This window comes from Drosophila navojoa, chromosome 4, assembly GCF_054131105.1.
Source record: "Drosophila navojoa isolate 15081-1374.11 chromosome 4, UAZ_NAV_1.0, whole genome shotgun sequence".
In the NCBI taxonomy this organism is placed as follows: domain Eukaryota; kingdom Metazoa; phylum Arthropoda; class Insecta; order Diptera; family Drosophilidae; genus Drosophila; species Drosophila navojoa.
In genome coordinates this window covers 11,621,194-11,644,637 of record NC_142892.1, presented here as the reverse complement: position 1 = coordinate 11,644,637, position 23,444 = coordinate 11,621,194, and the positions used below count along the sequence as shown (strand labels likewise).

The window sequence follows — 23,444 nt, the reverse complement described above, 5'->3', positions numbered from 1 at the left end:
TCTTAAATTTCCATACTGTTGGCAGCAGGAGCAGCAGCAGCAGGAGCAGCAGGAGTAGCAAGAGTAGCCTTTTTTCCAACAAAACATGTTCGAGTAAGTCCCCTTAATATATTAGGCAGAAGGGGTAGACAATGAAAAGGACATTGAAGTTGACCTCACTCCCAGTGTGTGTGCGTGTGTGTGTGTGTGTGTGACTGCAGTAGCTTGTGGGTTAGCAGCAGCCATTCTGTGGTCATTAGCCTAAACCAAAGCTGATTTGACTCTCTCCGACGGTCAGGCAGGCTGAGATTTTCTGCAGAATTTGCAAAAAGAGAAAAGAAGAGGAAGAAAATAGAAAGATGGGAATGAAAGAAAGTATCCACAAAATGCGACGGGAACACAAATCTTCTTTATTGCTGCTACGTTTTTGCCAGCACAGACAGGTGAGCTTCACACACACACACGTACACACTTACACTCGGCCAGTTTCACATGTGTGGACTTTGACAAGAGCACATTAGGAGGCCCTAGACAAACAACTAATGGCCTTTTAAGGCATTTTGCTGTTGCCCTCGCATCCAGCTACATCCTGCGCTCTCTTCACATTTGGCTGTTACCTGGCACAGGTGCCGGTTCTGGCTTTGCTTTTCCGATACGTACACCATGTTGTTTTAAATTAAAAGTCCGCACACACACACACACACACATACTCACTCACTGGCATTGGAATATTTTCCATGTTTGCAGTTTTGGTCACCAGAAAATTTTGATTTATGTCTTTCGGCCGCCGGGCTGGGCCTTCTGCTTTCTTATGTATTTTTATTGGATTTATTCAGCTGCCTGCTTTCTATGGCGCACAGGGCCGGGGCCAATGCGAGCTACAAATATTGCTCATACGCCGCATTGCACGTTCACAGCAAATCGAATTTCTCTTTCTTTTGCTTGGCAACTCCCGCTCGCCGACCTCCCCCTCCGCTCGTCTTCATTCGTTACCCAAAAAATGCCAAATGCCAACTTCAGTTGGCATTGCGCGCGACCAGCTCGCTGCACATGAGCGGCCAATTACACGCACGTTCCATGCAGCAGCAGCAGTAGCAGGAGCAGCAGCAGCAGGAGCAGGAGCAGGGCACGAAGCCCCGGGGCAACGATGCACTCAGTTCATGACTTGATTATCACCGCCCGATGCGCTTGCACAGCTGATGGCGACTGCATTTGCATTTGCATTTACAACTGCCAGCTGATGAAGTTGCATGCCACGTCCACTTTCAGCGGGCATGCGGCATGCGGCATGCGGCGTGCGGCGGGCCAGAAGATGCTGCTGCCACAAGAAGCCATTGACTTTTATGCTGGGTCATGCGGGAATCGAGCTCAACTGCATTCGGATGAAGCTTTGGCTGCCTGCGGCTAATGTGAATGTGAGCCAGGCCAAGCCAGCTCAGGCCATGGCACATCATGCCAGGCCAGGCATAATTATGTTGATTAGTTGAATTCGGCTCGACAAGGTGCAACTTCTGCATCTGGGCGGATAAATTAAAGTGTCTGCCGTAGAGGCCCCACACGGCTGACTTGGCTCACATGTTTGGGGCCTGCCATGCACTTATGATAAGTTCCGTAAGTATTTTATGCCAACGTCAACGCAATTTTTGGCCACTTTGCCTATCACACACACACACACATATACGCACAGACAGTGCTGCTATCAGGTAACGGGCCAACTGTGCAGCCAAGTGCAAAAAAGTATGCACATTAATTCAAGTAAAAATAAATTATAAAAGCAAAAGGGCTGCGCCGCAGTCGACGTCGACGTCGGCAGCGGAGTTGATGCCAGTTTTCCGCTGCTTGTGCATTTTATGACGTTTAATGCGTTTCTGCTGTCAACGACAGCAGCAGCAGCCGAGGCAGCCGAGGCAGCTGCAGCTGCGGCGTCGACGTTGCTGCTGTTGCAAGTTTTCAGCAGCGTTGAGTGCATTTTGTTGATTTATAATAAAATAATGTAAAAATATTACACAATAATGAATGCGCGCAGAGTGTGGGCTGTTCGTTCAAGCGCCGCCCCGCCTCCTGCCTGCCGCTGGATGTCTGCGCTCAGCCTTGGCTCTTGCATTTTATTGCTATCTCTTTCGGGGCAGCGCAGTCGCCGTCGTCGTCGTCGTCGTCGTCTGTCTGCGCTGCCATGAAATATGAAACAAGCAAATGTTCAGCGCAAAAAGTTGTTGAAAGAAAAAAGAAAGTATGAAACAAGCATATGAAATATGCGAAAAAATAAAACTTTTAACTAAAATTATATATGTAATGCTATGTAGACGCAGACTGTGTGTGTGTGTGTGAGTGAGTGAGTGTGAGAGAGTGTTTACATGCCTGCGTGTGTGTGTGTGTGTGTGTTTGTTTGTCGTGTTGTTTACGTTCACTTCTTGGCCATTTTTCTCAAGCAAGGCTGCTTGAAAATTTACGCGACACTTTGAACTGTTGATGCTCTACATATAAAGCAGAGGAGCTCTTGAGTTCAAGAGTTGAATGAGGCTGGACGAAAGTGTTTATGATATGACTGCAGCTGTTTAATGGGGAGGAAACTGTTTCCACTCAAACTGTTTTAACTTTATTCAGAATTTTCATCACCTGAGCACCTCTCCCTCTCTCACTCTCTCTCTGTCTCAAGCCAGTTTAACTTGAGTAAAGCTCCTCTGTCATTTAGTTTACATCTTGTGTTACGCATTATATATGTTTATATGATAATCTTTCTCAAGCTGCTCATCAATATCTTTTCCATGCGGCCCCTCGATTTGCCTGTAGCGCAGCTGCAAAACTTTGGCCAACTGCAATCCCTGCACACACACACACACACACACACACAGATATACCTATTATACATTTCTACATATATATATTTGCCAACACCCTCTCTCTCTCTCTTGCGTAAAGTCAACACTTACAATCTGCTGTGAGTGTGTGTTATGACGTTTTAGTCCTGGCAACTTTATCGCAGCAAAAATTGCATCATATTTCAGGAGAGCATGACAAAATATAAAATATAAAAATACAAAGTTCACAAGCAGCCAACTTTTTTCTTACCTGTTCCCTGCCTTCCCCCCCTCACCCTGTCAAAGTCGAGCTACCGCTCGGTTACACCGCTCAGTCAACTCGGTGGCTGCAAAAACAACATCAACACATGTCAAGCGTTGGCAGAGTGCAAAGAAAGAAAAGCAGAAGCAGCTAACCGAAGTTGTGCGCCAACTTCTTCGTCATCTTCTTCTTCTGCTGCTGTTGGTGGTGCTGCTTCTTCATGTTGCGGCCACGTTGCGTATGAGTAATGCTAGACAAAGTTGAAATGTCTTTTAAGAAATCGCTTGCCATTGAGTTTATTAAAACGTTATGCGCTTGAATTACAATTTATAATGACGGCACACACATACACACACACATACACACATACAGGCACACCTAGAGCGCAATCCTTGGCATAATTTTGAAAATTGTGAGATAAAAGCGCAGAATGCACATAATTAATGAAAGACCAAATGTCGTCTTCAGCAGCGTGTGCAGCACCAGCATTCTGTAAGAGAGCAAACAAAGTGTAATTAAAAAGTACTTAGTGATGCTTGCTCTCTCTCTCTCAGTCTCGTTCTCTCTCTGTCTCTCTCTAGGGTTGGCTCACCTGCGATAAATAGTTTTGCGCTGCTGTAATTTATTATCGTTAGCGTTATCCTTAAAGAAGTAGCGCCTGATGCCGCTCAGATACGAACGAAAATATTCGCTCCAATTAATCGTCGCAATGTTGAACTGCAGCTTCTCACGCTCCGCGAGCGGCAGCCGCTCGTTCAATTCGTCAATGTTGCGATGCGCAAACTTCCACTCCTTGAGACCGAACCAGGCCATCATATTGATGATGCGCGAGATTTTCTGATAAGCCTTCACATAGCTAAGAGTGCGTAACGGGCATTACTATTGATCAGCTCGACTAATTGAGCAGCCAGCCATGCCCACCGCCTGGACAAATAATACCCGAATGCCGTTGTGCATTCCCTGCGCTCTAATTGATATTTGTAAGGGTAAATCGACTTCCGATTGGAAATACTCTAATTAGCTGCACTATGGCAGCCCGTTCGGCCTAGCCAATATGCCCACTGTGAGAGTGGGCGAGAGTTCGCGCAGCTGCTCTCAATTGCCTTTCAATGTTGCGCTTAAAATGCGCTCAATGTAGCGCACCTAAAATCCACAATGGCAGACACTAACTTGGGGGGCAAACACACACACAGAACCATTGTGTGTGCATGTGTGTGTATGGCTGGCTGACCGTATACATGTGTGTGTGTGTGTACTTACATGCGCTTTTGTCCGGTGGCCATGGCAATTAAATCTAAAATATAAGCTGGGATATTGTGCAAGAAAAATGCAATTGCACAATGCAGAGGCTTCGATGGTATTATAACGTACGAGAAGCACCTGTGACAATAATGTGGTCCAGCGGATTCGATGTCCATGTTGCCAGTCGTTGGCCATTCGATTTGGTTGGGTTTTTGGTTTTGGTTCAGTTTCGTTTTACGTTTTTTTTTTTTTTGTGAGATTTTGTTAGCCGCCGCGTCGCATGCAGAAGTTTGTTATTGTTGTTGTTTTTTTTTTTTTCATTGTAGTTTGAGTTTGGCATGTGTTTCATTGTTTCAAGGTATTAGCAGAGTGTAGATAAATTCAGCAGCAAAAAGAAAGAAGGAAAAGGGAAATTGAGCCATATTTAAGCATTTGGATTAGACATGCATGCAATATGGCAACAGTTCGTGCGGATAACGTTGTACCGAAAATAGAAATTTAACAAAGAATATTTATAGCAACAGTAAAAGTGTGTGCATGTGTGTGTGTGTGGACAGACTCACCAAAGCGACTTGTCGAATGGCTCGTGAAAGCCACGACGCGACAGGTGCATGTACTGGCCCCAGGTAATATTATTTACGTCGGATACATAATTGTAAACAGGCAGCTCAGACTTGCCATCCAGTTGACTCTCGCGTTGCTCGAATCTGGGATTACGGGCGTGTAAAGAAATTGTCAATAAAAAATAATGCTGAATTTAAGACAAAGTTAAGAGAAACTGAAGAAAGATATGCGAGAGTTTGAGTTTCAGTTTGAGTTTGATCAGCAGCAGCTCTTGAATATTTTCTCAACATGCTCTTACTCAGCTTCATTTAAAGAGCCAGCCAAGCCGCTGGCAATCCAGCACTAACCTTCGGGCAATGTCCCAGGCGGTTGCTATCATGGCATTCACCACATAATCGGCGGGCACCATGTTCGCCTTGCAGTTGGCCGTGCCGTAAATGCAACGTACGAGTCCCCGGGCTGACCAAGTGCATAAACCTGATGGCCCGTACAAATTATCAGTCCAGCCGGGAAATGGATCCTTGTACGTTGACATTACTGCAAATAAATAAGAATTAATGGCTGCATTGCTGCATTCGACCCGAGACCGAACAGCGAAGAGCGTTGTTGATTTTGGACAGCGCCAAAAGCGATAATGGTCCCCTTAGCCCAGTGCAACACAAATGAATAGAGAGCAATAATGGGAGAGGGAGAGAAGAAACACACACACACACATATATACATGTACAGAGTAAATGCTACGATACTCCAATCCTCTAGCCTCCATTGGCTCAGCCAGCTGCTAGCTGATATGCCTGACTTCCAATTGCAAGTTTTGCACTTGAACCTCGATTTTTTGTTATTTTTTGCATCGCTGTTGTTGTTGTTGTTGTTGTTGTTGTTGGGGGCCAGCTTAGGATGCTGGAAGGATGCTTTGGCATTTTGTGTTAAAATAAATGAAAATTTGTTTGCGCTTTGTTACCGAGCTGCAGCTAGAAGCTAGAGCAGCTACGACTCCTGCTACTGCTGCTACGACTCCTGCTGCTGCTGCTGCTGCTGCTCAGCTTTAGATGAAGTCGTGGGGGCTTTTTCAGAGTCGTGGGCAAGTCAGACATGCTCGGACGTTTTTTTGTTGGCCTTTGTTTCCGTTACGTTTCGTTCGTTACGTTACGTTGCGTTTCGTTGCCGTTTGCAAAAATTGAGCAGAGAAAAAACGAATGAAAAGAAAACTTTTTCCACATGCATTTATCTGCTAAACCATGGCACACTCCTCGGCTTGCCTGGCAAATGCAACGTTGTTTGCCATTTTTCACAAAATTTTAAATATTCCTTTTTTTAGCTGTAGCTGCAGAATCCTTGGGGGCCTCAAAACTAAAAGCAGCGTATCTGTGTGTGTGTGTGTGTGTGGGAGTGTATGTGTGTGCAATCTAACAAGTTTCTTGTGCATACCCAGGAGTATTTCGGGCTAATTATCTGACAATTAGTTTGTGAAGTCAACTTTAAAGCCACAGCACGAACCACAGCGAATCCACTCGCATTTGCTGCTTACCAATGGGCGGCCGAAAGATGCCCGCGGGCATGTGAAAGGCGCGATGATTGACCAAGTTCTCGGCGCACTTCTTGGTCATCGTATAGGTGTTGGGCATTTTGCCAATCAGGCAATGCCGCAGCTTCTCCAGCGTCTCGTCGTCGAAGGTGCGATAGATCTGTGCGGGGGGCGAGAAACCGGAATGGGCAACAGCAACGGCCACATCAATTGCAGTTGAACATTTTGCATTTAAATAAATTGTTAAGCCAATCAGATCGGCCGACAGCGATCGGCCATTGCGTATGCACATAAAATAATAATAATATTACTGAGTGGCCCAGCGTCTGCCTGTCTGTCCACCTGTCCGCTTACCTGCATGATTTTTTCGTAGCCAATTTCGTTCTCATACACTTGCTCCTTGATAAATTTGCGATTGCAGTTGCAGTACAGTGTCGAAATGTGCACAAACGACTGCGGGACGGCCGGCCGAGCGGTGGTGCGTCGGTGGTGCGCATTGGGTGGTATTGATGGCAGCGGGCGGCCAGTTGGCGGCAGCATGTCGAATGTTGATTGAATTGTGTTGAAATTGTTTGCACGCCGCAGCCGTAAAAATATGCAACAACATAAAAAAAGCAGTATATATTAAAAAAACATATAAACACACGCACACACAGTCAAACCCCACTCTCCGGCTCAGTCAAACCCCACTCTCCGGCTCAGTTGTAAATATTAAAATGCATGCACAAACATTTCGCAAGCAGACATGCGAAATATGCATGTCGCTTACTTAAATGCGATATGCGAATATTTGAATTAATTTTACGCCGAAGAACAAAAAATCAAAAGGAATCCATGACAACCGCAATTTGTAAATACTCTGAGCGGATTAACTGCCAAATGCAACTCGGGCATTAACAAATAGATTTTTTATATTAATTGGAAAGCATGGTATAAAAACGTGCACAAAAGATGGGAACAGTCTATGAAACTCGTGTGGGTCTGCCTGGGCAGTTAGGGTTGGCATGGAGACCATCTTCTATAGGCAGCTGATATGCTGAGAGAGACTACTTCATCGTAGAGTAAAGCTAGATAGATAAATATATCTCTTGCCTTAAGAATATGCAGGTTCTCTTCTCCACTTTAACACGTCTCTGTTCTTATAGTCCAATAGCCTATCTCACATCTAAATATCCAATATACTCGACGTAATACATACATACATCTAAATTTCCTTTTAGCTCTTACATATTTGCATGTTCTGACATGTCCAAGCTGCTGCTTAGACACTTGCTTACCTTCAGCTGCTTCATTTGCATAGCCAAATCGAGTATCTTCTTGGTGCCCAGGACATTAATGTCAATAGCATCGCTTAGTTTCTCATTGAATTTCACCGAGGCGACAACATTGAAGACGATCTAAGAAGAAGAGTACAAAGACAAGAAAAATAACACAAGTAATGCATATTAAAATTGAGCAATGCCAGCAATAGCAACAACAGTCGAACAGAACTAAACAACTGGGAGCGCATGCAATATGCACGAGAGTTGCATGCAAAACAGAAGCGCTTTGCATGCAGTTGGTGTTTGTTTGGGCTCACACTGTTCGCTGCATTCGCTGATAACCTCAAAGTCAGGACATGGGACATGGCTACAGATGCAACTGCTGCATTGAACATCGACAACAAAGCAATTTTAGTTTTAAAACAGTGCCAGGACTAAGCACTGCGAGTCCTGCCGACTGCGCCGCATGTGTGTGTGTGTGTGAGTGACTTGTATGCAAAATGTTTTGCAAACAGCCAGAAAAAAAATAAGAATGAAACGAAATAGAGCCAAAAAGGAAAATAAAATAAATAGAAACGCCGAACGGATGCGACTGGCAGGACAATGGCTCGCGCATGCCAAACACTTGAAGCATGCACTGGAATTTTCATTTATTTATATATTGTTTTTTATAACCGGCAGCAGTAGCAGTAGCAGCAGCAGCAGCAGCAGCAGCCGCAGGACTAGCAAAACCAGCAGGCACACACATTTTCATAGGACGACGTGCCGAGTTTCAATTTTTGTTGAAAAGTAGAAAAATATATGTATATATATGTGTATATATCTCTTTCTCTCTCTATATATATATTCGTGCCTTGTCTTCGCCAAGTGTGTGTTTGTTGTGCGGAGAAAAATCATAAAAAGGAAATAAACTGACTGCATGCTGTTGTCGTAAACATGGCGCCTGCCTTTGGCAGGCAGTGTAACGTAACGTAATGCACAAACAGACAGACAGACGGACGGACGGACGGACAGATAGATAGTCAAGCAGACAGTTGGACAGATATCCAAACAGATAGGCAAACACACACACAATCGCACACACAATCGCACACACACTCGCACACAAAAGTTTTCACACAAAAGTCTATTGATTGAATTGCCAACAGAAACAGGCAACAAAGCACTCGAACCTGCAATCGGAATGGCAACGGCGGCTCACAACACTCACCTGGACCTCAGACGAGAGCATTGCACGGTCGGCGGCATCAATGTCCAGGTCGATGGCACCGTAATCAGCGCGTATCGGATGCACCTTCTCCAACAGCTCCGGCCGCTCAGCGCGCATAATATTGAATATCTGCAATAGCAACGAGAGGCAGTAGCAGCAGCAGGAGCAGCAGGAGCAGGTTTATTGAGTTTGCATTGTTCGGGCATGGCAAAATGGGGGCGTGCTGCGTTGCGGTAGCTCATTTCCCCCAGTTTTTGCTATTGACTTACCGACTCATTGAAGAATCCCTGCAAGCGCTCCTGCACGCTCATGTTGTCCTTGCTGCGTATCAGCATGTAAATTTTACGCAAACCAAAGGCGCGCAACAATTTCTCGGTTAGCACTTTGCCCACAAAGCCCGTGCCGCCCGTAATGAGCACCGTGGCATCTCTATAGAAGTCGGTAACTGGTGTTGCACTGGGCGTGCCCATCAGTGCCCCATCAATGCCCCCAGTAGCAGCAGCAGCATCCACATCAATGTTTGCCGTGCCAGTGGCAGTGCCGGTGCCCGTACTCATTGTTGTGAATGCCTCGCAGAATTCGGTGTTGCTGCCACTGCTGCGGCGCGAGGAGCTAGTCGATGAGAAGGCCTTGCGAGGCACTGCAATTGGCATAGACTCTTCGTACATGTGATTCATTCGATGGAATTAGTTTGCTTAGCACTCCAGCTATCTGCTCTACGCACCTTTATTCACATTTGCATCACGCATTTTCCTTGCCACTCGACACCAAACTGAACCACTCGACACGAGGACTGGAGACACTTTGAAAAGTTCACTTTCGTTTTCTAATTGTTGAAAATATGAAATATATATATATATAGAAGCAGATGTCAATCAATAACTGGCAGTCGCTGCGCCTTAAGATTTTCCCATCGTATGTCAATTATTTACCAAAACTCAATTATATTTGATGTGTATACTTATCGCTGTGAGTGTGCATGTGTGGATCCGTGCATGTGTGTGTGTGCGTAAGTCTGTGTATTAGTTATTCAGCTTAATGTTGTTGAGGTCTCTGGCTGACATTGCGGTTGCAGTTGACCTGCTGACCTGCACTGTTCACACACACACAGACACACACACACACACACATGCATACATTAGCACTGACTGTTAAAGCAACTTACCCTTGCGCTAGCCCCTACTCCCTACCCCGCTGTCGTTAGACGCCCTTTCAGCCATTTTCAACATTGTTAATTATTCAATTATCAACAGCCAATGCGGCCTTCTTCCTGCTGCCAGGACACTCACTGCTCATTGCACCCATGCATGTGGCTGTGCGTGTGTGTGTGTGTGTCTCGGTGAGAGCGAGAGTGTAAGCTTAAATGCTGCCACGGCCGGCACATGCATGTACATACATGTCCATGTCCAGTCAGTCAGTCAGTCAGTTCATTGCGTGTTGTACAGTGTATATCTGACGCTCACTGTGTATGCGTCTGTGTGTGTGTGTATGTGTGTGTGCTCCTTAGAGTGCACCATATGTTGTTTGGTTGCATGTGGCATAAAAAGAAACGAACTAGAACCACATATGCCAACTATTGCGTGCCACTGTTGTTGCTCATGATGTTGTTGTTGTTGCTGTTGCTGTCATATGTAGTTTGTTAGTGTTTGTCAACCAGAATATCCCGGTGTGTTTGCCCGGCGATTAGGGTAGTTTAATCATAACACACGCGACCTTTCTATATAAATTACATGATCTAAAGAAAATTTTAAAAAGAAAGTATTCCCAATAAAAACTTGATGTAAATTATTTCAGCAGCAGTATATTTATTTTGGTATTTTTTGCAGATAGAAAAGAAATATAAGAGCAGCTGAAAATACTCTTCGTTAGCCAAATGACCGCCAGAGAAAATTAATACTGGAATAATACTGGTCTGACCTCGAAAGAGTTTAGCTTGACTTTTAATGGAATTGGAAGTCGAGTTTGAGCAGAAGCTGACGCCTATTTAAGGGCCTGCTTCAGCTTCAGTCTTATACCCAAGTCTTCTTCTTCTCTTTAAATATTTCCAGATATGAAAGCAAAAAGATACGTTGTTAAGCAGTGTAACTTAAGTCTTGCATCTGCTCAAGTATAACTCGAATCACCCTGTGGAAGTAGAAGCTTTTTTCTGGCTACTTTGCTTGCTAAGCTTTGCCGTTGGTGTCTTAAGCTTTTCTGTTCTTATCCAAGTTTGGTTTGCGTACGCGCTATGCTTACAAAAAAGCTTGAGTCTTGACTTAACCGCAAAGCTTTCTGCTCAAGCAAAATAACTTGGAGTATAAGTTTGCATTTCTTATAGCACAAAGCTTTGGCACTTGCTATAAATTTATAAATTTAATTTTCAAAATTTACTGTTACCAATTGTGCAAAGCAAATCGCTTGGAAATTTGTGGTTCATTGAATTAATTTAATTTATACAAAGTAATTTATTGATGTGATTTCAATAATTGTGCGGTAATTAACTGGCCATAACTGAATAGCTGAATAGAAATAAATGTTTAATGATACGAAATGTTTTTATTTATTGTATTTTTGTATGTTTTTTTGTTTTTATTATTGATAATTCCATAAGATAATTACATTAATTAGCCTTTTCATGCCATAAAACGTGCACATCTATATTACAGAAATACATAGAAATATTTGTATTGATGGTATTATTTAAAAACTAATTCAATAATTTATCATTTAACGCTAGTTAATTGATTTCATGAGACTATTAATTGGAGTAAATGGCTTAATGCGCTTACAAATAGTTAGATGGGCAAAAAATAACAAATGAAATGTAAATATAGCAAGCGTGTCGAAATAACAGTTATTTCTAAATGGATTTCAACACGTTTTTTTTTATCGTATTTATATATGTATGTATATATGTATATATGTATGGTACATTTGTGACTTTCATCCTTTCGCAGGATATTGAAATTGATTATTTCAATTTTATGTTCAATTTAGGGCTTAGCACTTCGTGTTTCTCGTGTGTCTCTGCGCGATTCCGTGGCCCCCACTCTCTGACTATAGTCTCTATAATAATACTGTACATGGCTTGCAGCTAGGAATACTCCACACACACACACACACAGACAGACAGGTCCTACTCTATACACATTGTTCGGTGCTCGCATACAACAACAACAACAACATTCAGTTTGCAATCACAATTCATTATTTCGAAATCACAGAGAAATACGCCGTATTCGCTGGGCATTTAGAGGGGCTGCCACAAGGATTCGCTCACGGGCTCCGAGCCGCTGCCGCCGCCACCCGCTGCCGGCTGCTGCACCCGGGATACTTCACTGAGTATGCAGGTTCCGTCACACTCTGTCCGACTACCGAATTCCTGTTCACAAATGCAACTAAAACTTTCTCGGGATGCGTCCTTAAACAGCGCCAGCTGCACGCCCGCTCCATTCGCTGCGCCGCCGCCCATGCTGGACGGCAGCTCCTCGCTGGTGGACGGCAGCTCCATCAGTGCCAAATCATCCTCGCACTCAACCACATTCGGATGCAGCGGTTTGAAGTGATTACGTCGCCATGGGGCCATTGTCGTTTCGCTGCCCGCAAATGTCACCACAGTTTGATGGCCATTGTTGTTGTAGCTACTGGTGCTGCCGCCACCTCCCCCGCCGTTGGCATTGTTATGCCCCTGCCCATGCCCGTTGCCATTGAAATTGGCCTGATAAGCAGTTCGGGCAAAACTCATGCCGCCCTTGCCATTGCCGCCAGCATTCCGTGCGCCAAAGAAATTGCTGCGTATGCGCATCGATGAGTTGGCGTAGGTGGAGCGTATGGAGCTGGCACGCGTGTGCATCGAAAAGGTGCGTTCATGCGGCTCCAGGCTGGTCTTGAATTTGCAGAAGCACGCCGAAAATCGCTTGTTAAATTCCCGCTTGAATTTCTCCTGCAAATAAAGGGGGCAACATGAAAATAATTATTTCGCTGGTATTTTTTAATAAACAAAAATGTTGTTATTTATTTTTAATGTTAAATTTAGTTGATATAAAATAAATAATATTTGAAAATTAAATTTATTTTTATTTTGTAGGAAATAAATGTTATTTTTATAATATTGTATTATATGTATTATTATTATTATTATTATTATTATTATTATTATTATTATTATTATTATTATTATTATTATTATTATTATTATTATTATTATTATTATTATTATTATTATTAATATTATTATTATTATTATTATTATTATTTTCCATATTTAAATTATTGTTATTATTATGTTTGATGTACATATGTATATAAATTTTAAGCTCCGTATAATATAATAAAATAAATATTAATATAATAAAATAATATAATATAATTTAAATTTTAAATTTAAATTTTCCACTCTACCGTTACAAATTAAACAGTCAAATGACTCGTAAATTTCACCTTTTAGTAGGCAAAATGAACTCGAAATTCTGGGAATGGATTATACCTGGAATACCATAATTTGTACACCAAAACACGGCTCAATCATAAAATTACTTATTATTATTCCGCCCAGATTTGATTGCTCTTGGTGTGCCAGCTGGCTTTTATGAAGCAACCGCTCCAACCTCTGCCTCTCTCTCTCTCATTGCCTAATTTGCAAGACTTGTCTCCTGCTCAGCGCCTTGACACTTTCCCCTTTCGGAAGTTGTCGAAAAAGTTTTGGCTCAAGTGAGCACACACGCGAGCAACAAACAAGCCCAAGTAGAGCGAAAACTTTTTGGGCACATTTGCTGGCTCGTTGTGTTCCCTATTGATTTTCAGTCCCGTCCCCAACAGCACTTCACTAAATAAATAAAATATTTGCTCATATCTGAGAGATTTGCCTTATTTGTGCGTCTGCCAGGATAGTCGTAGGTGTTTTTTATGTTTTTCTCTGCGAGACGTTTCATTAATTAAATTGTGTGGGCAGAGCTTATACGCTACAAAGCAAATAAATTTATAAAGTCCATTGTTGTCTCATTTTCGAGAGAATAAACATTAGTCATTTAAGCTGAGGTTGCCTTGGCTCTGGAAATACCAGAAACAGCCAACTTCATTTAACTAAATGCCATCCATTGAAGTGACATTTAGCTGTCATCATAGTTTATAGCTGGCATTCAGTTTACTTCGTCGATTGACTAAGCCCATCGGCTTATGGACAATCAGAGGGAAAAGCACTTAGTACTCACATTGTAGATGCCGTATATGAAGGGATTGTAGCAGCTGTTGCTCATGGCCAGCCAGTCGCAGCAGAACCAGACGATGCTAATGAAATGATAGTCGTTGATTTCCGGTATTGTGACGTATAATATGTTATAGAGCTGCAGGGGCAGCCAGCACAGTCCGAAGATAACCACGACGATAATCAGCATTTTGATGACCTGTAATGAAATTGCATAAGCTAACATTCATAATCAAATGGAGTGTGCTCTCCCCTCCTCCCCCTCCCCCACCACTGACCTTCTTTTTGTTCTTCAGCAGCGTTATGTCACGCGAGTCCTGTGCGTTGCCAGGCGCGTGTGTGCCCCAAAGGCGCACCGCCATTTGTATGTAGACGAAACTAATCACGCAAAACGGCACCAGATACTGCACAAAGACCAGGGCATATCGATAGGCCTTCAGCTGCTCGTCGGACAGGTTCTTGTTCATGCAGAACGGCCGAGTCAAATTGAAGTACACGTCGTTCTCTGTACAACAATCACATGGCATCATATATTTAGTTTAATTAAGATGTTGCAGTCTCTTGCTGTTCACATACCACGAAAACGGTCCGTGATCTCCTCCACACGAAACGCGATGGGGAACGGCGCGGCGAAGAGCAGCGCCAGCAGCCAAATGCCTCCAATTATGAATTTCGATATGAATTTGCTGGGACGTGCGCTGCTCAAATGCGAAAACATGTTTTTATTTTCATAAGTTAGAGTGCTCCAGACTACGGGCATGCCAGACTACGGGATGTCCCTGAGTATGCAGATGAGCTGCTGCTGCTGCTGCTATCTCCAAAGGTACGCAACTTTTTGTATAAAAACTTGGAAAATGCTAAACATGCTTTACCGTATTCTTGATATTATTTTCTTAACAGCTAAATTGGTCCCTCATTCCCTCCCTGTCTCTAGGCTTATCTATAATTTTGTTCATATTTATAGAGTCATTTATTAAATTTTGTTAATTTGATTTTTCATTACGTATTTTCCGTGAGGCGCAAGGCACAACTGTGGCTCATTTTCTCTATCGTCCGCAGGTCATAATCAAGGTATTGGTTGACTATTTTTACATAAACCATATCTTAAAAAAAAAATCAGTTTCCATTGACGCATTTATGAACTTTTTAACAAGCTACACTTCGACTGCCCTGAATAAAAAGATTTGTATGCCCCCAAATAGATTTTTGTGTAGCATTTAAACAAATTTATTTATATAAATTCTTGGCATTTACTTAGCTCTGATGATATTTGGCTGCATATAGTTAACTAATACTAACTGACTAACAAATACTTTATCTAAAAAAATCCTAGAGCCATCATATATATTTATCCATAAACATTTTTGTGCTCTCATCGAATATTTACAAAATCTATTATTTTCAATACAGCACACAGTTAAGAAGTCATTTGTCTTACCGTAATGGATTAATTATGGCCCGATGTCGATCGATGGCAATCGCAGTCAATGTGAACACGGACACGTTCACGCTGAGCGCCTGCACGAACGGGCAGAAGCCGCACATGAAATACGGCAGATTCCAGCGCTGAAGCAGCGCAGCTTGGAACTGAAATAAGCGAAGGACATCAAATATTTAATATGTTATTAAGCCAATTGGGCCTATTAAAATAGCCAACAGATGGTAAAAATATCATATTTGAGGCATGGGCAGAGCATGTCCGGGAATAAACAATTAAAATGCGTGAATTCGTGTCCTGATTACTTTGCTTTGTATGTTGTGTCTGTCTGTCCGTCTGTCCGACTGTCTATCTGGCTGTCTGGCTTTGCCCAAGCAATTGTTTAGGGTAGGGAGAACTGTCAAGCTGCCCGCTTTTTGCATGTAATTACAAATCGGAGGCGGGAGAACAATTAAAATATTTAAGACAAGCCTTGGCTTTGATCCGCAAATGGCGAACAGAACTTTCACTTTCGACTACTTAACATAAATTTAATTGCGAAATAATTGGCCGGAAATTGAGTTATGCTTAGGACTGTGTCTGGGCACGAAATCCTAATTCCATTATGACTGGATACAAAACTGTTTATTCCATTATCCAAAGTATATTTTGTGTGGGCGAGGGGGGCAGACGAGGAAATGGGCTGGCAGCTGGTTTCGTGCGAAAAACTGTCAAAATTCTAATCTCAATAATGTTGAAGCGGCGTGTTTAAGCGCCGGAAATTAAATTGATGTTCGATTATAGTGAAATCGATGTTTGCGGCTGTGTTGGGCCATAAAGGGAATATTAACGCAGCAGCAGCAGCAGCAGCAATCGAAAATGTAACTGGAAACTGGGCTAATGCCATTAAACTGATTTATGTGCACAAAGTGTTAACAGCCAGTCGAAAATCAGCGAAACTCAATTTATTTAGCATCTCTGCATGGGCATGCATGGCGTATGCGCAATGTTTAATTAATGCCACGCAACATTTAAAGCTGCAATGGCCATAATGAAAATGTTTGCCGGCCACGGCTAATTGGCCAACGCGTCCGATCTGAAGAGGTAGCCATTGTCGGTAAATATTTGCATAATTAGAATACACGAAAAATATTTGCGTGTGTTGTGTGTGTGTCCGTGTGTGGGTAAAATTAATTTGCAAACTGCATTTACCTGAAACTCACCTGAAACGGTATGCTGAATAGTCCAATAATGACATCCGCAAACGCTAAATTCGCAATGTACATATTGGTGACGGTGCGCATTTGTCGAGTGGTTGCCACCACCCATATAACCAGCGTGTTGCCAATCACGGCTAAAATGCTAATGCCGCCGTAGAAGATGGAGAGTAGAGCCACAATTTCCGCGGGCGCCGCATAAAGACGTTCTGTGGCAGAGGGCAAAGCGAAACGCAAAATGAAAAATGAGCAGTGCGAAAAAGGAAGAAGAAGAAGAAGAAGAAAAATGTATAAGGAAAATGCCAACAGCAGCGGGTTATCCCTTTATCAGCAGCAGTCATCAATTTAATTATTGAAGTCCTCCATCGATTGGCACTTGCCAGAGCAGGGCTCATCATCACTTCAATAATGGAAATGGATTCTGTGTTGAGCAGGCTTAGGGAATTGTAAGTGATGTTTAAGGAGCGATTACAGGCATACTGCAAAGGCCAAAGGCCAAATGCCAAAGACCAAAGACCAATGTATCCAAGCAACAGAAAAATAAGAAAAAATGCAGAAACAAAGTTGTCATAATTTGATAAATGAGCAAAGCTCACGAACTCCGACATATATAGCCATTAGTAAGTTCCTTCCAAAAAAAATTAAATAACATAACAAAAGTAATGCGAGAGAAATCTTGGAGTTAACACTTACCGAACTCCGCCTCCTCCTCGGCGCCTGGCAGCAGCTCCTCATGCACATGTTGATCGTATATTATATCGGATTCCATTTTATTATTATTTCCCGGGACTCTCTGCCAGACAAAGTGCTGCCAATTTACAAGAGCTTGGCGAGTTTTCGGCTAAGCCAACCGAAATTTATGTGGTACAATGCATTTTATTGTCCTCGCCGTTCGTTGCCTGCGCATAAAAAAGTTTGAATGGACAAATTATTTGACACTTGCCGAGCAGTTTTGCCAGCCATGAATGAATTGCAATAAGAATGCGGAAACAGCGAGTCTGAAGTTGAAATGAAAAGCAAACAAGTACACAACTCAACACAAATCAAGTAAATTAAACAGCAGCCGGCAGCTGGGTCCATTGGAGGCGGCTAAGGAAATGTTATTTGAGTACTCCATATCCTTCAGAGGGAGACATGTATCCTGGGCTGCCTGGCATGCCTTACGGTCAGCTGTCAGCTCACGCGCAGACATGTATGTTTTGCATAATTGAAATGACTGCAGCGAGCACTTCATTTTAACCAGTGTTGGGATGCTCTAAGTGCGCTCCAGGTGCAGTCCACTGGATTCAAAAACATTTTGCTAACCGTCCGCTCAGGTCAGTTGACACTGATGGCCATTAAAAGTTGTTCACGCTTCTCTTGACTTGACTGACTTCTAATAAAATTTGGCAATGTTTTCCCACACACACACACACACACACACGAACGCACAAACAAAGCAGCTCGAGTGGACCCCAGAGCAAATCTGTTGCCTTTTTTGTCAAGCAAAATATTTATACATAATATATGCATATATATATAGAGCAATATCAACTTCTTACTTTACCTTACATGTATTTGTATGTGTGTGTGTGTGTGTGTGTGTGTGGTTACTGAGGGTTCACTGTAAAAATTTTGCTTGTAATTTTAATGAAAACATATAAACTCCATTTTGTTACGATATGTAACTCCCACACATGCATATGCATATACGTACATGTGTGTGTGGGTGTGCGGGTGTGCGGCTGTGTGTGTGGTTAGCAAGTCTGAGCGTAATTTGACTGAAGAACCGCATTCACTAAGTTGATTCTGTTGCTTTTATTCCGGGAAACGTTGTGCTTTGCCCACAGATCATACGACGCATTACTGGGATTCACTTGGACTCGGGGATTGGCCCTAAGGCCAGTTCGGGCCGAAATTGATTAAATGTGAGCGTAACCCCAAAGTCTCTCACATTTCCTTTGACTCTTCCAGCTATTCGCACAATGCAGCCGAGCCCTCTTATTGTCAACAGCTCAGCTGAGAGCTCCTCAGCCAGTTACGTGTGTGTGTGTGTGTGTGTGTGTTCACTCCTTCCTGCGCTGGCCCCTCTCACGTTGGCTCTCTGAAGGTGTTGCACAACAATGAATGGTTTATAAGGAGCTAACTCATTTAACTCGATACAGCACAAGGTGAACGCAGCCCCAAGCACTATATATATATATATGTGTGTTGTGTGTGTGTGTGTGTCTGCTTGCGTGTGCTTTTGATCCTTGCCTCTTGCTGCTGGCCATAAAATTTCATTACGCATGTTGTTAGGCATCTCACATTTTTAAAGTCAGACAGTGTTTCGTGGCTTTAAGTTCGCATTTTGTTTCGCATTATCTCATTATATAATCAATTAGGTAGACTAGGGGCAGCAGCTTAAATTAGTCAAAAATTAAGTAAGCATTTCGCTCGGCTGCCAAAACATATTAATTAATCTAACATAAAATGTTGCCTGCTTCATGGATATAAATTCGCATTAAAGGCCAACAGCCAAGCCTCCCATCATCATTTGCCGAGTCCGGCTTATGGGCATAAAACTCAGCGTGAAAAGTTGTTAAATGTAAAAGCGTAAAATGTTGTTCTTTTGCGCGCCACAAAGGGCTTCCTGCTTCAAGCCAGAGTGGAGAGTCCTTTCACAGGCGCCCCGCGCAGAGGTAATTCCTCATGCCTCATGCATCACAATTTCGGGAATGTAAATATTTGTAAAGCTTATAAATAGCACATTATTGAATGTCGCGATGCGAAACACGAGTATTCTTACTGATTTGGCACATCAAAGGGCAAAAGTACCATATGAAGGCACGTATAAGTACTTGGCGCATATCGGAATACCAAGCGTGTGCATCAAAAGAAAATATATTAATAATAAAGGTTCCTATTTTCGATTTCCCTAAATAACAAATGCCCATTATACAACAACGAGCATCACAAAAGATTATCGAATAAAACTGAGCAGAGCAAGAGGAAGAGCAAGAGCAGATAGCATACTTCTAATGCTATTTCTGTGTGATATGCTTTGCGTCTAATAAAGGCCAACAAAAGAGTAAACCGACTTCGAAATTGGGCTGCATTTGCAGTAGACATTTTATAAGCTCAGACAAAGGAGACAATCAGAGCAGACACAGAGGATGGAGAGTAACCTTTAAAATATACATATACCAATTTATAGAAGGGGACATACATACATACATATCCATAAGTGAGTTCAACAGCTCAAACAAGCTCAGCGGAGCAAAATCGTTCCCACAATGTGCGAAGCAGGCATTTGAGCTATTCAAATGCGTTCGAATGCAAACAGTTACTGCCTCGTTTATCTCACTCACTCATTCGCTCTTTCTCTTTCTCGCAACACACTTTCATTGTGTGTTAAATTGTCAGCTCCAGGGGCCCTCTTGAGCCACTTCCATTACAGCCTGTCATATTTGCGGTAGAACTCGGCTTTTCCAACGGCACAGCGAAGTCTTTAAGCTGACAACTTGATCTTTTTGCAGCTGAGCCAAGATTTTCGCATTGTTGTACTGCACTCGGAGTATGAATTAAGCGCTCTTAAACTTTGACATTAGAAACCATTAGTAATTGCATTTTCAATGGCCGTCCCTTAAGAGACACTCAAGATTTGCTTGCCTCTTTGAATTCAACTTCAAGATGCCGAAAATTGAATTAATATAGACCAGCCCCGCCCCCAGCGCTTTTCTAGCTGCTGTGCGGCTCATTAAAATGTTAAATTTCATCATGGGCCAAGTTATGAGACGCTAGACTGCGGCTCATTACCAAGGCAATTTGCAGTTCCTTTCTTGGCCTATGGAGAGAACTTTAAACTGCCTGCGTTTCCTGAATGTGTGCTAAAGTTATCAAAGTGAAACGGCATCAAATATGTAGAGGGTATTTAAGCACACAAAGCGGGCTTTCTGAGCCCAGCTCGACCGTCATATAAGCATGCTGGGAAATAAAAACTAAAACAGAGGCAAAAGTCCAATCAAAGTGTTTCCAAAGACCCTAAAAAAAAAGAGCAAAGCAAACGAAAAGAACATAAGGATAAGCAAGCTCGTGTTACCCAAAGGACATCAGATGCGGCATGGGCTTAATATTTCGGCCCAAGAATGTGTGGAACGGACGTAGGGAGCGTGCGTGATGCGTGCATTAAATGTAATTGTAATAAATGCGTATGTTACCCGATTGTGCTGTATATTGTCGTGTCTGGCAGTTGTTGGGCGTAGGTCCCAGACTTCTAATAACTGTTTCGTCTCTATTTAATAATATAATTTTGATTTCGCCCGAAGCCGTAGCCGAAGCGTGACAAAATGTAATTAACAGCTGGCCAACCGCACAATCCTTTCAGCAGCTGGCAGAACTTTAACAAACTCTTTGTACGCCCTGCCACAGGTATTTCCGTATCGAATGGCCGACCAAACCGCGCGACTGTGCGTTATCAACTGTGCCACGGTGCTCGTCTTTGGCCTTTATCAAGCGAAGGCAGTCAAAGAAGCTCTTCAGCTGCCACCACCCACAGTCAAAACACAACATGTTGCAAGGCAACTTGTGTGCTCCGCTCGAACATGTTGCAAGCGCCAAGAATTTCAATTTTTTAGGCTCGCTGCCGGAATGTAGTCTGAGTAGAATGCACCCTTGTCTAATATAGTGTCAGTATATTTTTGGAATATGCCAAATGTGGGCGTAAGACATTCAAAAGTATTTGATATTAGGTATATGACTACTTAACAGGAGATAGAGAGATGCTAAAGAGCTGAATTTATATACAGACAACTTAAAGAAAGAAATGTGCACTCTTAAGCTTTTAGTATTTAAAACCCGCATAGATCTCCTCAGACCCTACTCTTTGGGCGAGTATTATGCAGCTGTTTTCGCTCGATTGTAATATTCTTACCTGTGTTTTTTTAATTGCCCGCGAAAGGAAACATTTTTGGCATTCCTCAAGCAGTGACCCAAGCAAAGTTTAATTAATAATAAGCTACCTAAAAAAAAAAATCATGAATTTGTAATTATTCTTGGCATGCAAATGGTGCTGCGCGACTCTGGGTCACTGCTTCAAGGGAATTAAGGTCAAAGGTTAACTAAATATTTATAAGTACAGTAGTCAGGTCTACGAATTTCCATATACAATATAAGCAGACATGAATTTAATCTGCAAGAGGCATGAATACGATTTCTCCATAATTCGGTAAGTCGTCAAAAAGGCATGAACAGTTTGATAAAAGTTTTCAGCTTTGAATTTCAAGTGGCTTTGAGAGCATTGACTTTCAGCACAAGAACTACTTAACAAATAACAATGATTCAGTAGATCATTTTCTGTTTAAGCACTCGACGAACATAATCTCTTACTCGACTTGCATGGCTTAACTGATTCGCTGTGCTTGGGGCTTAACAAGCGCATATTGGGTAGCCGCGATGCTATACCTACTAGACGCAACTGCCGCAGTCGTTGCATGAAGGATTATATGAGGATAGACGTAGGTAACGAGCAGCTGAAACTAGTCAGTAAGCCGTCAAGGAAATTTTAAGCAAATCAAATCACAATACACAAACTCATGGCATCTCAATGAAGCCTTGGGCTTTTTTCAGCAGCAGCTGTAAGTTTTCCCACGTAAGGTTTCTTGTGATTAAAGAGAAATGCAAATTGAAGCTTTCCCTTGCCGATGGCCCAACAAATATTGAGATTCCTTTCTTTTCAAATGTTTGCCTGACTCGATATCAGTTTTCATGCCGACTGCAAAGATGCGTGAAACTGTAATTAAAGTTCTTATAATACAATTAAGCTTGGCAGCAGCAGCAGCAGCATGCGTCGTATACGTAATCTAGTTTGTGAAATTGCATTTTGCCATAGTTTTGCAAAAGCCCTTCACACACATGCCATCAACAGTAAATTTTGTTTGTGGATTTAGCCAATTTGAAACTCGGAGAAAACTGTCTAACATAGTAAAATAGTTTAAGTAAATTCAACTGCAATAATGAGATTACATAAAACTAACTTTGACTGTAAGAGAACCCCCTTAAATTAAGTTAAGCAGCATATTTAAAGAGCTTACGACAAATAATCTCACTGACTCTAGACACCACATTCATCACACACACACACACACACACACACACACACACACGCAAACGAAACGGGTCACAGACAAGCCTAATAAATATTTAATGCAACAACTAATTGTTACTGGACGACATTCCGTTCAGCTACGATAGCAATCGTGTAAAGTGAGCACCGTAATAAATACATATTTACATAGTTGCCGGGCAGTTCGTCAACGTCTCAGCAGACAAATTTTGACTAAAGGCCAAAGGTGGTTTCTATTACAAATGCTGTATATGAATGAGGCAAACTAAATGGCATTAAATGCCTGAAAGCTGAGCGAGAATCAATGGAGCTGCTGCTCAGAGCTACATAATAGCCTCCACTCGTTTGATGCGATCTGATTGAATATTAATATTGAATTCAAAGTATTTCTCTGAACTTGATTTCAATATGATTTCAATGCTCTTCTACACAACTGCTTTTTCTGCGAAATATTCCAGCTACCTCTGTTTGCTACATGAAAGCAAAATTCGACTCGTTGCCAGGTGAATGAAGCTCCAAATATTATCAATATATCATCTGCTGCTCTGCATTAATAGTTTCCCCAAAAGCAACGCTATAGTAATTAGTTTTGCTACTCAATATAGATAGGAAAATAAAATAAGAAAATTCACAAACAGTTTTCATTTAACTACAAAATTCAAATATGCCAAAGTCAAGTAATTTTCATCATTTTGCTCTTAGTT

General features: G+C 42.3%; 2 protein-coding genes across 4 annotated transcripts; both read right to left on the bottom strand.

Moving 5' to 3' along the window:
* Nucleotides 1-3,305: 3,305 nt before the first annotated feature.
* Nucleotides 3,306-9,643, bottom strand: LOC108650176 (fatty acyl-CoA reductase wat). Of its 2 annotated transcripts, XM_030384312.2 has the most exons (11): nt 9,567-9,643; nt 9,112-9,482; nt 8,843-8,971; nt 7,648-7,767; nt 6,725-6,823; nt 6,374-6,530; nt 5,193-5,382; nt 4,845-4,988; nt 4,300-4,419; nt 3,632-3,895; nt 3,306-3,529 (listed from the first exon to the last, which is right to left on the bottom strand). In XM_030384312.2, the coding sequence occupies exons 1-11, from the start codon at nt 9,589-9,591 to the stop codon at nt 3,418-3,420; spliced, it is 1,731 nt and encodes a 576-aa protein (XP_030240172.1). In that variant the 5' UTR covers nt 9,592-9,643; the 3' UTR covers nt 3,306-3,417. The 2 variants fall into 2 exon arrangements, with proteins under 2 accessions (XP_030240172.1, XP_017954782.2); XM_018099293.3 differs by lacking the exon at nt 9,567-9,643 and having other exon boundaries at nt 9,112-9,510.
* A 1,674-nt stretch (nt 9,644-11,317) lies between these two features.
* On the bottom strand, nt 11,318-17,576 carry Lkr (Leucokinin receptor). 2 transcript variants are annotated; one of them, XM_018102757.3, is made up of 7 exons: nt 17,352-17,576; nt 16,665-16,867; nt 15,463-15,611; nt 14,601-14,722; nt 14,303-14,529; nt 14,032-14,223; nt 11,318-12,764 (listed from the first exon to the last, which is right to left on the bottom strand). In XM_018102757.3, exons 1-7 carry the CDS (start codon nt 17,425-17,427, stop codon nt 12,072-12,074), a joined length of 1,662 nt encoding a protein of 553 aa, XP_017958246.1. In that variant the 5' UTR covers nt 17,428-17,576; the 3' UTR covers nt 11,318-12,071. The 2 variants fall into 2 exon arrangements, with proteins under 2 accessions (XP_017958246.1, XP_089115867.1); XM_089259741.1 differs by having other exon boundaries at nt 16,654-16,867; nt 17,352-17,570.
* Between the last annotated feature and the right edge of the window lie 5,868 nt (nt 17,577-23,444).

Coding starts and splice junctions, on each gene's coding strand:
- LOC108650176 (XM_018099293.3), bottom strand. CDS start 9,510: ATGTACGAAGAGTCTATGCCAATTGCAGTGCCTCGCAAGGCCTTCTCA. Junction 6,531..6,724: donor GCTACGAAAAAATCATGCAG/GTAAGCGGACAG, acceptor CCCCCCGCACAG/ATCTATCGCACCTTCGACGA. Junction 3,530..3,631: donor CGCAAAACTATTTATCGCAG/GTGAGCCAACCC, acceptor GCTCTCTTACAG/AATGCTGGTGCTGCACACGC.
- Lkr (XM_018102757.3), bottom strand. CDS start 17,427: ATGGAATCCGATATAATATACGATCAACATGTGCATGAGGAGCTGCTG. Junction 16,868..17,351: donor CGAGGAGGAGGCGGAGTTCG/GTAAGTGTTAAC, acceptor CCTCTGCCACAG/AACGTCTTTATGCGGCGCCC. Junction 15,612..16,664: donor TATTCAGCATACCGTTTCAG/GTGAGTTTCAGG, acceptor CGCTTATTTCAG/TTCCAAGCTGCGCTGCTTCA.